Source organism: Lycorma delicatula, chromosome 4 (genome assembly GCF_047948215.1).
Source record: "Lycorma delicatula isolate Av1 chromosome 4, ASM4794821v1, whole genome shotgun sequence".
In the NCBI taxonomy this organism is placed as follows: Eukaryota; Metazoa; Arthropoda; class Insecta; order Hemiptera; family Fulgoridae; genus Lycorma; species Lycorma delicatula.
Genome location: NC_134458.1, coordinates 213,551,151 through 213,567,030, shown reverse-complemented (window position 1 = coordinate 213,567,030; position 15,880 = coordinate 213,551,151). Strand labels below are relative to the sequence as shown.

The window sequence follows — 15,880 nt, the reverse complement described above, 5'->3', positions numbered from 1 at the left end:
TGTGTTTTTAAATAAATAGATTTTGAAATTAAAACAAAACTTGAAACTATAAACCAACTTTATTACTTACACATGAAAACTACATTTATTTACTACTTAGTTGCCTTCAAGTTAACACATTTAATAGCATTTCGGTAGTTTCATAGCTTTTTTAATAGCATTTCACTAGTTTCTTCATGCCCTCTTCTAGAACTTCCTCCATCTGACTTAAACCATGCAGTAATGACATTTTTCAATTCGTTGTCATTGCCAAATCTTTGTGATGCTAGCCACTGTTTAAGAGAAGAAAAAAATAATCGCTGGGAGTTAAGTCAGGGTTATAGGGTAGATAAAATTCAACAAGCAAGACATTTTTTTTTGTCCCAAAGAACAGTAGCCATAAGCTTGTTTACTGGATGTTCTTGTTTTGAACTTGTTTTTGAAGGAAGATGTTTTTCCTTGTGTATATTGGTTATCATCTTTGCCACCAATCTGGCACACAATTATTAATAGCCCAATTTTTCAGTCATAATTTCATAAATCAAAGATTATTAGACATCAAAGAGAATTGTGGCACAGTGAAACACTCTTTTCTCATATATTTTCATCAGTCTTTTTTTATCAAATCATCCATTTTCACTGGTGGTTGTCCATTACTTTCTTTATCATGAACGTTTGTATGTCCTTTTCAAAATAAACAACACCGTTGTCTTACTTCAGTGTTACTCATAATATTTGGTCCTTAAGTATCACAAATTTGCTTGTGAATTTCCACTGCATAATTGTTTTTTGCCATCAAAATTCTGATTACACCTCATGCTTTACACTTGGACAATATCACAAATTGTAGTACTCATTAGAAGTGGACATAATTATCAAACTACTGTTGCTAACAGCTACTATTGATTGAAGTAACTAAGGTATGCCAGCACCAACTGTTAACTTCATATGTATAGGTGGTAAATTCAAAATGGCTTACTTTAAAAATACTTCTTGTATAAATTTCTTCATGGAAAATTACTAAATAATTTATATTCTTAAGTTTTTTTTGAGTAATTAATCTCATTGGAAAGTTAAAAGCAAGAGTATTCTATAAAGAGAAGTTTAGAGATTCAGTTCAAAGCTCATTACTTTAATGAAGCTCTTTGATTTTTTAAAGGTAAAGAAAGTAATGTTTGATCACTTTATTTATTTTATAGTACATCTGATACATTTCTGGTTGTGGTTCCTTGTCTTGAATTGTGTGATATTATTTATAAATACTTAGTGAAAACTCTCCCTTTATGAATCATAAGACCTTGACAACGGCGAGGGGGCTTGAGTGCTCAGTCATACAGTGATACAGAGTAGTTGGAACAAAGGTGCAACCATATCGGAGAGATATCTGTTGAGAGCCAGACTAAGGAATGATTCCTGAAAGAGGGTAACAGCTCTTTCAGAAGTTGTTAAGAGCATAGGTCAGAAGGACTTTACCATATCAACATCACTCAATCTTCTGAGTACTGCGGAGCTGAAAGAAATGGAAAACTATAGCTGTTTTTTTTCCAAGAAAATGTAGCTCTCTGCATTTTCATGTAACAAAGATGGAGGTGCCTTCCTTGGTAAAATATTTCAGAGGTAAACTAGTCCCCTGTTCGGATCTCTGGGTAGGGACTACTAAGGAAGGGGGTCACCAGAAAATTAAAAAAATAACATTCTACGAGTCGGAGCATGGAACGTTAGAAGTCTAAAAAAGGTTGGTAGGTTAGAAAATTTAAAGAGGGAAATGGATAGGTTAAATGTAGATGTAGTAGGAATTAGTGAGGTTCAGTGAGAAGAGGAAAATGACTTTTGGTCAGGTGATTTTAGAATAATTAACTCAGATTCAATTAAAGGGCAGGCAGGAGTAGGTTTTGTAATGAATAGGAAGATAGTAAAAAGACTAGAGTATTTCAAAGTGCATAGCAATAGAATCATTGTAATAAGGATAAAATCAAAAGTTAAGCCAATAACGACTGTTAATGCCTACAAGTATCTATGATGATGATGAGATAGAGTGTGCATACAAAGAAATTGACAAAGCAGTTAAACACATAAAAGAGAATGAAAATTTAATAATAGTTGGAGATTGGGATGCAAGCATTGGAAAAGGCAAGGAAGGAAATATTGTGGGTGAATATGGGCTGGGAAAAAGGAATGAAAAAGGGGACCGACTTATTTAGTTTTGCACAAAGTATAATTTAGTAATTGTCAACTCCCAGTTTAAAAATCATAATAGAAGAATATACACATGGAAAAAGCCGGGCGATAGTGCAAGGTATCAGATAGATTATATCGTTAAACAAAGATTTAGAAATCAACTCGTCGGAACAAATGTGGAACAAAGAGAATGGGTAGAAAACCACCTAGGATATCAAAGGATATATTGGAGTTGATGGATCAGTGTAGAAAGTATAAGAATGCTAGTGGTGAAGAATGTAAAAGGAACTATCGAAAATTAAGAAATATTATAAACAGGAAGTGCAAATTAGTGAAAGAGAGTTGGTTAAAAAAAGTGTTCAGAAGTAAAAAAGTATTTTTTTTTTATTTTTTTTTATTGGTAAAATAGATGGAGCATAGAGGAAGGTCAAGGACAATTTTGTGGTACATAAATTAAATTATAATAATGTTAAATAAAGGTAGTATACCGATTTATAATAAGAAAGAAAAGATCGATAGGTGGGTAGAATATACTGAAGAGTTATAGGGAGGAAATGAATTAGAAACTGGTGTTATAGAAGTAGAAGAGGACGTCGAATTGGATGAAAAGGGAGACGCAATACTGAGATCTGAATTAAGAGAACATTAAAAGAATTGAATGGCAGAAAGGCTCCTGGGCTAGATGGGATGCCTGCAGAATTACTGTGTAGTGCAGCTGAGGAAGTGATAGATTATACAAACTGATGTGTAATATTTACGAAAAAGGGGAAGTTCCATCAGACTTTGAAAAGAGTGTTATTGTCATGATACCAAAGAAAGCTGGAGCAGATAAATGTGAAGAATACAGAACAATTAGCTTTATTACTCATGTATCAAAAATCTTTAGAATTCTGTACAGAAGAATTGAGAGGAGAGTGGAAGACGTGTTAAGAGAAGACCAATTTGATTTCAGGAAAAGTATAGGGACAAGGGAAGCAATTTTAGTGCTCATATTAATAATAGAGCGAGGATTAAAGAAAAACAAACCAACATACTTGGCATTTGTAGACTTAGAAAAGACATTTGATAATGTAGACTGGAATAAAATGTTCAGCATTTTAAAAAAATTATGGTTCAAGTATAGAGGTAGAAGAACAATTGCTAACATTTACAGGAACCAAACTGCAACAGTAATAATTGAAAAACATAAGAAAGAAGCTGTAATAAAAAAGGGAGTTGACAAGGATATTCCCTATCCCTAATACTTTGTAATCTTTACATAGAACTAGCAGTTAATGATGTTAAAGAACAATTTGGATATGGAGTAACAGTGCAAGGTGAAAAGATAAAGATGTTACAATTTGCCGATGATGTAATAATTCTTTCTGAGAGTAGAAAAGATTTTGAAGATACAGTGAATGACAGTGAAAGGGATGAAGTCCTATGCATGAACTACTGCATGAAAATAAACAAGAACAAAACAAAAGTAATGAAATGTAATAGAAATAATGTAGATGGACCACTGAATATAAAAATAGGAATAGAAAAGATTATGGAGGTAGAGGAATTTTGTTATTTGGGAAGTAGAATTACTAAAGATGGATGAAGCAGGCGTGATATAAAATGCCAAAAGCACAGGCGAAACGCGCCTTCAGTCAGAAATATAATTTGTTTACATCAAAAATTAATTTAAATGTCAGGAAAAGATTTTTGAAAGTATATGTTTGGAGTGTCGCTAAATATGGAAGTGAAACTTGGACGAATGGAGTACCTTCGAAGAAAAGATTAGAAGCTTTTGAAATGTGGTGCTGTAGGAGAATGTTAACAATCACATGGGTGGATAAAGTGACAAATGAAGAGCTGTTGTGGCAAATTGATGAAGAGAGAAGTGTTTGGAAATATAGTTAAAAGAAGAGACAGACTTGTAGGCCACATATTAAGGCATCCTGGAATAGCCGCTTTAATATAGTTGGGACATGTAGATGGGAAAAATTGTGCAGGTAGGCAACGTTTGGAATATTAAAACAAATTGTTAGGAATGTAGAATGTAAGGAGTATACTGAAATGAAACAACTGGCACTAGATAGGGAATCTTTTAAAGCTGCATCAAATCAGTCAAATGACTGAAGACAAAAAAAAGTGTGAAAGTTAACTAATATGTTTGCTTTTAGTCACAAAAAATACTGCAGGGTGTTCTATTGTGTTGGTGCATAATATTACAGGATGATTATTTATATTTAAAATACGCATTGTGTACCCATATCTGTTAGCAAGCCACAGATGCAATTTTGGAAATATTCGACTGTGTTTACTTTGTGAGTATTTAAAATGTCTCTGCTGATCAAGAATCCCGTCAACTGTGAAATAAGTGGTGTGATTCGTTTTCTTAGTGTGAAATCGTCTTTCTTAGCGTTGAAGGCGTGAAGGCATGAAATTCATCATGAGATCAGTGAAGTGTATGGAGAAAACATTTTGAGTGATGGAGTGGTACAAAAATGGGTACTTTTAAAGATGGGAAAATGAGACTTTTAAAGATGGCTGCTAGAATGTTCATGATGAGGAACAGAATGGACGACCTTCTGTCATTACTGAAGATTTGGTGCAGAAAATTGACAAAAATGTGAGAGAGAAGAGATGCTTTACAATTTCTTTGCAATCTGAAGAGTGTCCTCAAGTTTCAAGAAGTTTTGTCTATGAAATTGTGACCAAATGCTTAAATAATCAAAAATTGTGCTTATGCGTAACAAAAATGTTTACTCAAGAACTCATTGCATCATTTGGCTGGGAACAACTTGATCACCCTCCATACAGTCCCGATCTAGCTCCTAGTGACTACCACTTGTTCCTGCATTTGAAGAAACATCTGGGTGATCAGTGCCATTACAAAGATGATGGTGTCAAAGCAACCATGTTGCAGTGACACCATCATTGCAGTGATGAACCATCCCTGCAGTGGGTTAAGTCAGACGGCAGACTTCTATGACGATGGTGTTCAAAAGCTGGTTGCATGACACAACAAGTGCCTTAATATTATATTGGTGGCAATTATCTAGAAAAGTAGATTAAAGTACTGGCTTTCACGAAAAATAAAGTTGTTAAGAATAGTGTACTTGTTCTTTTTTAATTTCAAAACAGTTCTTAATTTAAAACATGCCTCATATTTTGATAAAAAAAGTTTTTTAATGTCTGATGAAGTAGTGATCACCACAAAAGCACTCGTAATATAAAAAACCTAAAACAGTAAGTCTAATTTTTATTATTATTGATAATTGATAATAATAATATATTATTAGACATTATGCTCTCCGTTATTAGTTCAAGTGGTATCTGTTTTAAAATGGGCATATTTGGACTTTTTCTATATGATCGCTAATTTTTGCTTTAATGCCTTCAGACCGTCATCAGAAATGATTACATTATGCACCAGTTGAAAAAGGTATTCTTAAAATTTTATTAAAAAAAATAAAGAATCGCTCAGTATCCATTTTTTTCCTCCTATTTCCCTAGATAACTCAATAATTGTTCATTTTAGAGAAAAGATTGAGAGAGGAAAAAGTAGTTTTGTTATTAAATTTTACATGTAATATCATCGGTTGCAAATCAAAAAATATGTTATTATTGATGCAAAGATAGCAGCAATAACTGTCAAAAAATGAAAAAAAAAAAACACTGATTTTTTGGAAATTTTACTTATACAAAGTAGGTTTGAAGAATTTCCTAGATTCTCCTAATTAACCGATAATTTCTGAAAATGTATTTGAAAGTTTGAATGGTCTTTTAGATGTGATTAAATTTTTAAGTATCTGGAGATGTTATTACAGGCTCTACACAGTTTGGAAGTATTGCATTTTTAAAAAAGAAAAATAATAATTGCAAAATTATTGTGCAAAAACTGTCTGACTGATTTTGTTGAAATTGGATTGACGTGTTGCTTTATAATATCAAAACGTTCTTTGAGGCAAAATCTGAAGGTCCTATGTACTAAGTACTGAAAAAAAATTCCCCCCAATTTTTTTTTTTTTTTACAATTATTACTATTTTTGCGTCAATAATAATGTATTTTTCGATATGCAACTGATGATATTTAATAATAAAATTTTTTCCTCCCTTGATCTTTTCTCTAAAATGAACGGTTATTGAGTTATCTAGGGAAATATGAGAAAAAAAGGGATATTATGAGATTTCTTTACAATTTGTCTAATAAAAATTTTTAAGCACACCTTTTTCAACTGGCGCATAACGAAATAATCATTTCTGTTGATATTCGAGAGGCATAAAACAAAAATTAGTGATCATATAGAAAAATTTCAACGGAAAACAGATACCGCCTGGACTGTATTTATTATTCATGATTATCAGGAGGAAGTGTATTTTTTGTAAAATTTTAGTTTTGTGGGACTTGAAAATTATTTTTGAATGTGATTTTTGGTTATTCAGTGAAGCAGTTATTTAATTTTGGTTTATATATTTAAAACTATTTTTAAATTTATAGTAAGTAGCAGTAGTTGTACATATTTTAAAGATATAACACTTTACAATTTTAGTATGATTATTTTGTGTAAAACGTGGAAGCAATGCACAAAAATATTATTCAGCATGAAGGTATATTGTAAATTATGAATTGTACTATAAATATTAAAGAAAATTCGACATGGGTACCATGTACTACACAGTTGCCATACTAAGGTTTATTTAAAAAAAAAAAAAAATTATTTTTTTAAAAACTGAACATATGTGTTTTGGACAAAATTTTACAAGTGTTAGACTATTTATTCTTGTTAAGAATCTTGTGTCAGGATTGTCAGATTTCATTGTTGAATACAGCCTGATAAAAAGCTAAATTTGAAAGTATTTGGGGTCACTTTAGCCCTTTTGGCTAATGGTTACACTATAAGTCAAACTGACATGATGTTTTGGCATATAATATATAAAAACATGTTTAATTTAATTGGACAGTAATCCAAACTTGTTGGTAATATCTACTGAATTTTATTTCAATGATTACAAAAGAGAACTGTGTATAGAGAAATTACATGATTGAAGTCGCAGTATAAATAAGTGATTATTGTTTTACTTACATAAAATATTATAAATTTTCTTTTTTTTATTAAGTTTTTGTAGGTAAATTTTACTCAAGTTTGTTTTACTACCTACTACCAAAAGCATATTGTTGCCCCAAATAGAGATATTTTTTTAACACCCTACATTTAATGTGACTGTAACATTATGAAATTAATACAATCCTTGGAAAATATGTGACATGAGGTCACCAAATTATGCTTTAACCCACCAAAAATTAATATATGGATTGACCTCAAATGTATGATGGTTTCAAAATAAAAAAATAGTGTTATGGCTTTATTTTTTTAATGAAATTTTATTGATCTAATCTTACGTTGAATAAAAATTTAGAAACTCTTTCTTAGTAAATTTTGGTACACATAAGTTCTGTATTATGGTGTACATACTGGAGAATCAGTTTCTAAAGCTCATTTTTACCTTATTTTACTACTTCCTGAATGATGTTTCAAATTTTGTGTTCTGTATTCACTTCTCAAAGTTATGAAGTAGCATATGCCCTTCAAACAAGTAATGCAGCAGCCATATCACATGAGTTCTTTAATCCTTAAATGTTTTAAAAATAATTTCCCTTTTGACAGGTCCAAAGTTGCAGCATGCAGTTTCACAATATTGGAAGTTTACAATGGACTTCCTAGAAAATATCTAGAAAATTAACAGGGTTTAAAATTCTCAAAAAGTATGGAATTTATAAAAAAATGCTTTTTAAAACTTAGTCTTTTGGGTGTTTGGTGCATGGCCAAACATGTATTTTTATTTTTACAAAATTTAGTAATTATTACTATTACCAGCATTGCAGTTTTATGAAGAATGATGTATATGTTACAATTTTTCAAAAAAATTAAGTTTTTAAAAGGTAAAAACTTAAGGTACTGCTGTACCTTTCTTGATAGGGGTTAAAGGGAAAGTACACCAAAGGTAAAGTTACTTTTGGTGTCATCATTATACCGGGTGATTCAAAAAGGACTTCATAACTTTAAAAGTATATAAAAGTTTTATTGAGTTAACAACAGATTCGGTTGAGGTCCCATTTCATAGAAAAACATACCAACTTAGTCAACACATTCACTATAGTTTGATATAGCTTCCAACTTGTAATGCAACATATATCCCACCTGATTTCATCATTCCAGACAGTAGCCAGCAAGTCAGACATTATTTCTTCAGCCGCAACATTAATTTGAAGTCTTAGCTCAACAAGATCAGCAGGCAAAAATGTGGTACATAAACCCTACAAGATCTTTAATGATACCCCACAAAAAAAAATCTAGTGGGGTCAAATCAAATCTAGAGAGCAAGGTGGCCATGCAGTTGGACCTTCTTGGCCAATCCACCAACCTGGAATCGAGTATCAAGAAAATCTTGGACTTCTAGGCAGTAGTGAGGTGGTGCCCCGTTTTGCTGATAGTATTGCTGTCTATCTTGGTCATCATCGTCTAACTGAGGAATTAGAAAATTTTGAAGCATGTTCAGGTAAATGATACCAATAACGGTTGCCTCCTGGAAGAACGGGCTGTACAGTATTTGCTTAGGGCACAGAAAACATTGACTTTAAGGCTATCGTGAATGTGCTGCAAAATTTCATGAGAATTTTCATTACCTCATATTCGGCAGTTATGGGTGTTCATCTTGCCACTGATGTGAAATGTTGACTCATAACTAAAAGTTACATTGTCTAAAAATGTATAATTTTCTGTAATTCTATCCATCATTTCCACATAAAACTACAGCAGAGCAACTTTTTCGCCATCTCTAATGTGTTAAATCATGATTAGTTTGTATGGCTTCAGTGCAGTTGTTTATGCAATACGTGCCAAACAATCGTTTGTGGAATGTCAGTTTCACATGACCCACATGAAGTTGATTTCTTTTGACTACATGCAAAGCTTTCTCTGAGTTGTTCCACAGCAGCTTCAGGGACACATGGGCATCCTGGTGATTTTTTATATTTAACAGAACAATTTGTCTCAATGAAGGGTTGGTGCCAAGAGTAAATTGTATGTCTACTAGTAGACTCCGTGCTGTGCTCTACGAAAAGTTTGTTGAACTGCAGTTCAAATCATGAAACCAAAATACACAGCGAGCATATTCTGCACTAGTAAATGTATCCATTTTTAACAATACTAATGACAGCACTGGTGGTCGAATTCGGTATTAATAAACTATGCGAGTCAAAACTTGATGTGTTTTGCCTATGAAATGAGACGGCAACCAACTCTGTATATTATGTAAATAAGTATTTATATGCTTTTAAGGTCGTAAAGTCCTTTTTGAATCACCCAGTATATATATATCGGGTGTTTCATACACATATACATATGTATGAAGAATCTAACTTCTATTCTCTGATTTTTAAGTCTGACCCTTGTTTTTTGACACCATTTCCCTATTATGAATTGTTTGTCTATCTCTGTACTTGAATTTTTTGGTGATTTTCAATGAACTTACTTTTTATTTTTTTTCTTCCTACTTATTTAAATATATGTATATATATTAGTTTTAATTTATTTGGTTATTTTTTATCTGGGACCAAAAGAATTTTTTGTTTTATTTTAACATAATGTGGAATAACCTGTATATTGAAAAGAGTAATGAGTGTTATAATTGTATTTATATTTCTAGTAACATAGTGTTGTTTACTATGTGATATTACAGTAAGTTCTTAGGATAAATGTTTGTGCTTATTTTTTATTGGTTATTTTCAGATGAAATGCACAAGTTTATTGTTGAGCAACTGAATACTAGCCGTGTACCGCTTTGCATCAATCCACAGTCTGCTGCCTTCAAGAGTTTTGCCAGGTAAGGCAACTCTGCAACCCTCAGACAGCCGGCCCTCAGCTCTCCACAAATTCCGGTACACCTCTCTCTCTCTCTCTCTCTCACTCTCTCTCTCTCTCTCTCTCTCTCTCTCTCTCTCTCTCTTTCTCTTTATCTCACTCACTATCTCTCTTTCTATTGCTCTCTCTCGCTCATTTTACTCTCACTTTCTCTATTTTCTTTTCATCTCATTCTAATTTGCACTATTTTTCAATTTTTTTAAATTATTTTTCCTTTCATTTTTAACTTTTCTTTAAAAAATTAATAATAACAACACAGTTTAATATATTTTTATATGGAACGATTATGATATTCTTTCTGTAATGGTTATTTAATAATTTTTAAATACCTAGATCGGATTGATTATTTGGTTATTCTGTATACTTGTATGTTATTTGTTTACATTTATGTCATTCATTTTCTATATTGTCTGGTCTTACTTTCACTAATATATATTTATATTTTTCTTATCATTGTTTTTATTATTCTTTTCTTTAAATTTCTGGTAATATATTCTTTATTTTTACAGAATTTGTAAAAATATGTGACTTAAGAATTGTATTATTAAAAATTTTTTTTATATTCAACCAAATTATTTTCATAAATCTGTAAATATATATATGTACATACATTCATCCGTATTCTTTGTGAGCTACTTCTACTTGCACGTATACTTATTATACTAATCAGTTTGTACTTTCGGTTCTTATCTGTGTTTGTATGAAAAATTACTCGTTTTTTTGTATGGTGGAAGTTTGGGAATTTATGTTATCATTTATAGAAATATGAACTATCTCAAACTAAGTGACACTGTTAAATATTTTGAGTTATTTCTTTACACATAAATAATAAAAACTACAATTTTTTGGATGTGTTGGTAATAAATATCTGTGAGTTCAGTAGTGGTGATTAAGTAATAAAGAGTTAGTTATTTTAAAAAGTTTATTCTATAAGACCAAGTGTTTTTTATATTCTTTTTGAGGTTGTAATTCAAAAATTATGGTTAAAAAAACTATAGGCTGAATAAAAAGTTATAAATAAGAAAACAAAAAGAAAGAAGGCAACTGAATTAACTTTAATTAGTTCTGAAGAATAAATATTTATGTTGACATAATTAAATTTGTTAAAAAATATCCTTTTTTTTATGGAAATAATAAAATTTTAGTCACTTTATTAAAAATTATTAAATTTTTAGTACACATTTCCTGTCGTGCAAAATTATAAAATTCTCTTACAGTCTACATGACAAAAAAAACTTAAATTAAAAAGTTGTACTTTAAAAATTGCTTGATGGAAAAAATTTACCTTTCATTAAAATATGTTCTTTTCATTTTTATTATTGTAAGTTTCAGTTTATCTGAAGAAAAACCATAAGTATGGCTTGTTATCTGTAATGAGTACTATGTAGTTTTATTGTTAGCTGCAGTATTTTGATTTCAGTATTTCATAATTTAAGAGATTGTATATAAACAGTCAGTGTTAAATTATATTTAATGATAAAGAGTTTTAACTGTTAACTTTTTAAAAAATTTCTGATTGCTAGTTTCAATATAGCAGCTATTAAAAAATATTACCATTTCACTTCAGTAAAGAGCATAAATTTTTGTACTGATCTGTATTTTTAACAATGGTATTAAAATACTTAAATATGAAATTTCACAACTTTAATTAATAATGGACGGAGGAAGGGGGTTGTGACAGAAAGGAAAGTTTCCATTAAAACTACTAGAAATCTCAGCTAACTGTTAAAAAAAGTGAGTTCAATGGCTTTATAATAGCAATCAGTAAAGTAGTTATGCTGGGTGTTACCATAGAGTCTCACTCATATCAGTTGGCCATTTTTTAATTATTTATTAGTTATTTAATTTTGTAGTTTGATAACTGGTAGTTTAAACATGCAACTATTACAGTCCCTTTGACATTTCAGAGCTCCCCAGATACATTTTACAGGTTTGAAACTGTCACTTAGTTGTTTAATTATGAAGACCTTTGTCAGTATATATTTAGATTTTTCAAAATTATTTACACAAACTTACCTAATTTCTGTGCAAAATTTATTTAGCAAGCATAAGTGAAGAATTCTATTGACATTTTTTCTTCATTGTTTTGTATAAACTTTTTGATGTCACTCTTGGTTGACACATTATAGTCATTTTTATAAAGTGATCAACATTATACGAGGAGTGTGAGAAAAGTAATGAGACTGACTTTTTACTTATAAAAATTTTTATTTTTTTCAAACAACAATATTATCCCCTTCAAAGTAATTCCCTTGGGCAGCTATACACCAGTGGAGTCGTTGTTCCTACTCCTGGTAGCAGTGCTGGAAGGCTTCAACTGGTAGGGCTTTTAACTGATCGGTCACAATCTTTTGAATGTTCTCCAGAGTTCCAAAATGATGTCCTTTTAAGACATGTTTCAATTTCAGGAAAAAGAAAAAGTCACAAGGACTCAAATCAGGTAATAGGGGGGTTGAGGAACCATAGGAATGTGTTTTAAATAAAAAATTCCCTGATGGAAATGGTTGTGTGACACGGGTATTGTCATGATGAAGCATCTACTTGTCTGCAATGTCTGGTCTCATGCGAATCACTTTTCTTGAGTCTTTCAAGGACACCTTTGTAAAACACTTGGTTGACAGTTAGTCCTGGAGGAACAAATTCTTTATGCACGATACTCCTACTGTCAAAAAAGCAAATCAGCATGGTTTTGATCTTTGATTTTCTCATTCGACATTTTTTCGGTCGAGGAGATGATGGAGTGTGCCACTCTTCGCTTTGCTGCTTTGTTTCAAATATCCAGGATTCATCACCTGTGATCACACAATTGAAGAATTCTTGGTCATTGTCAATCCTCTCAAGAAGATCAACACACACGTTTCTTCGATTGTCCTTCTGTTCCATTGTGAGGTTTTTCAGCACCAATTTCGCACAAACCTTTTGCAAGTCCAAATCGTCTGTCAGAATTTCATGTACGATGAAAGTGTTTAAATTTAACTGTTCACTCATCATCCTTATTGTTAAACAACGGTCTGTTCTCACAAGAATCCTCACGCACTCAACGTTTTCATCAGATTTTGAAGTTGAAGGTCTCCCTGAGTGAGGCTGATCTTCAACATGTTCTCGGCCTTCCAAAAATGATTTTTGCCAACAAAAAACTTGTGTTCTTGATAAGCAATGTTCCCCATATGCCTGTTTCAACTTTTCAAAGTCACACTCACGGATTCCCCAAGTTTAACACAAAACTTGATTGCACAACATTGCTCTAAATTCTGATGCTCAATTTTTGCAACACAAAACTTCACTGATGGCACTGTCAAAAATAATGTGTTGGCTGAACAAAGTTGAAACTCCTACTGAGCATGTGGAAGGGATGAACAAATCGGTCTAGCACAAACCGGTAGACACAGCATTGCCAGATCGCTCACAGTGTTACCAATCTCATTACTTTTCTCACACACCTTGTATATTTCTTAAAATTTTTATGGTAATGTTTATTTTTACAAATAAGTAAGAAGGCATGTTTTATAATCAATATGTAAAGCTTCAAATAAACAAGATTTAGAATAAGTGTAAATTTAAATGGCTATATATTACAATTTTTAATAAAATAGTAGATTAACTTTTTGAAGAATTAAAGATTAGCTGATTGACGTGGGATAAATGCCATTTTATTCTCTAATTTTTAGAGTTAGGCTGCATTATCAATATAAATAAAGTTTTCATATTTTAACTGAAGAATGAGTTGAACTGATTTAGATTGATGGAAGAGGGAAGAGGTTGATCCTTCCAGCCAAGTATGCAGCCTGAACTTCATTTGAGAGGGCATACAGAAACACTGAAGAAAAATAGTATAATGTTTGATTTCTTGCTTTTGATATGGAAATGAGGTGTTAGTTAATAGTGTTAACTAATATTAGTGTTAATTAATATTAACCTATTACTATTGTTTGTCTTTGACAAAGATTGTCTGCTTGTTGGTAAATTACTTGAATAATTTTGTGATTTGTCAAAAAAATTTAAGTATGATTTGCATTTATAGCCAACTACATGTAAAGATTTCATGTGGCTGCCTATAAATGATTAGTAGGTGTGTGATATTTCACCCAAGCTGTTATGGATAAATAAGGCTATTAAATGTAAAATAATGTTATTATGGTTTGAATTTTGGTGTCCTTGATATATTGTGTTTTAAAAGTAAAAAAACTATAAAAAGTGATTACAGTATATTTTATTTTAAAGTAAAAGTTATAAAACTTTATTTGCTTCTGAGCTAGTTTGCTTTTAGTAACCTTTGACAGAGATTTCTGCTGGGAGTGCCTGCATCCATTGAATGTGATGACAGTTGTATTTGAATTGGTTTCTAAAAGATTTTTTTTTATTAATGTTCAAAGAGTGTTGGGTTTGAATTAAGTTATGTTTGTTCATTTACAATGTTTTGTATAAACATTCAGAGTTGCTTAAGCATGTTTAGTATGCATCACTTTCTGTTTATGTGTAAGATATTTCATGTTCTTGTTAATGTTTGTGTGCGTGTGGTTTGTTTCAATTAGGTGTTTTTCAAAAAAACCCACCGGGTTGGTCTAATGGTGAACGCGTCTTCCCAGATCAGCTGATTTGAAAGTCGAGAGTTCCAGCGTTCAAATCCTAGTAAAGATTTACACGGATTTGAATACTAGATCGTGGATACCGGTGTTCTTTGGTGGTTGGGTTTCAATTAACCACACATCTCAGGAATGGTTGAACTGAGAATGTACAAGACTACACTTCATTTACACTCATACATATCATCCTCATTCATCCTCTGAAGTATTATCTAAACGGTAGTTACTGGAGGCTAAACAGGAAAAAAAGAAGGTGTTTTTCAAAAATGGATTCACTAGAATGGATTGAAGTGTTTTATGTATAGTGAATATAATAAATCTGTTATTTTTTTTAGTCTTGTTTTGGTATTTATTTTGAAATTTGTGTAGGAATTTGTCTTTCAGTAATTTTTTGCTTCTACAGATGAAGTTTTTGTAACTTTCACTAATATGGAACATACTGTAGTTGGTTTTTAAAAACTTTTAAATCTTATTGCATATATGAGTAATTAAACAATTTAAAAATTATTTCCGTTTAAAAAAGAATTACTGAAAAAGGCTTTTTTTATTTTGCTTATAAAAGTATTTTAATAATAATTTTTTTTTCTTATTTAAATTTTTTAAATTGTATTAATTTTATTCTATTTTACAGTTCAACGGTTGCGCATCCATCAGAACTGCCTCCTTCACCACATCAGTGGGAGTGACACTTTCACTACTTACCGCCACCGCCACCTCATAGAATATTGTTTCAACAATTAATAGGTTAACCAATTTTAACCTTACAAAAAAAATAATAAATAAATAAAAAATAAAAAAATTATAACTTTAGTCTTTAAAATTTTGACCTGAACTACTAACATAACCTATATACATATGTATATTATTATTATTTCTACTAACCAATTTAATGTAATTATATGTATTTAAATCATCGATACAAAAATGTTCCTTCACATATTTTGTAACCCAATCTCTGTTTTTTTATTATATATACATTTTTCAATAGCCTTGTAAGGATTAGTTATTATATACTGTTCCATCGATTTTGTGATACCTTATATAACCTTATCTTAACTTATGTAACATAAATTTAACAGCCTGATCTGCTGTAATCTAATAACAATATTAGTATTATTTATTCATTAATCTTATTATTTTATTATTTATAAATGTATAATTTTTTTTGTACCACATTTTATTACATGTAATGAATTTATTACGCTTCATGATAATTTTTATTTTGTTACGTGTTGTTTTCTCAGT

The 15,880-nt window shown here is 30.9% G+C and overlaps 1 protein-coding gene across 3 annotated transcripts in view; it reads left to right on the top strand.

The window, feature by feature from the left end:
• nmo (serine/threonine-protein kinase nemo) overlaps positions 1 to 15,507 on the top strand; it is a 262,878-nt gene extending 247,371 nt beyond the window's left edge. The window contains exons 9-10 of one of the 3 annotated variants that reach the window (XR_012755996.1): positions 9,921 to 10,069; positions 15,267 to 15,507. Coding sequence is in view for 2 of the 3 variants with exons in the window: in XM_075362115.1 (XP_075218230.1) it covers positions 9,921 to 10,014; positions 15,267 to 15,321 (149 nt within the window). In the remaining variant the exon portion in view is untranslated. Of the gene's footprint in view, positions 1 to 9,920; positions 10,070 to 14,584; positions 14,789 to 15,266 lie in introns of those variants that run through there. The other 2 variants (XM_075362115.1, XM_075362116.1) reach the window with 2 other exon arrangements.
• Positions 15,508 to 15,880: the final 373 nt, after the last annotated feature.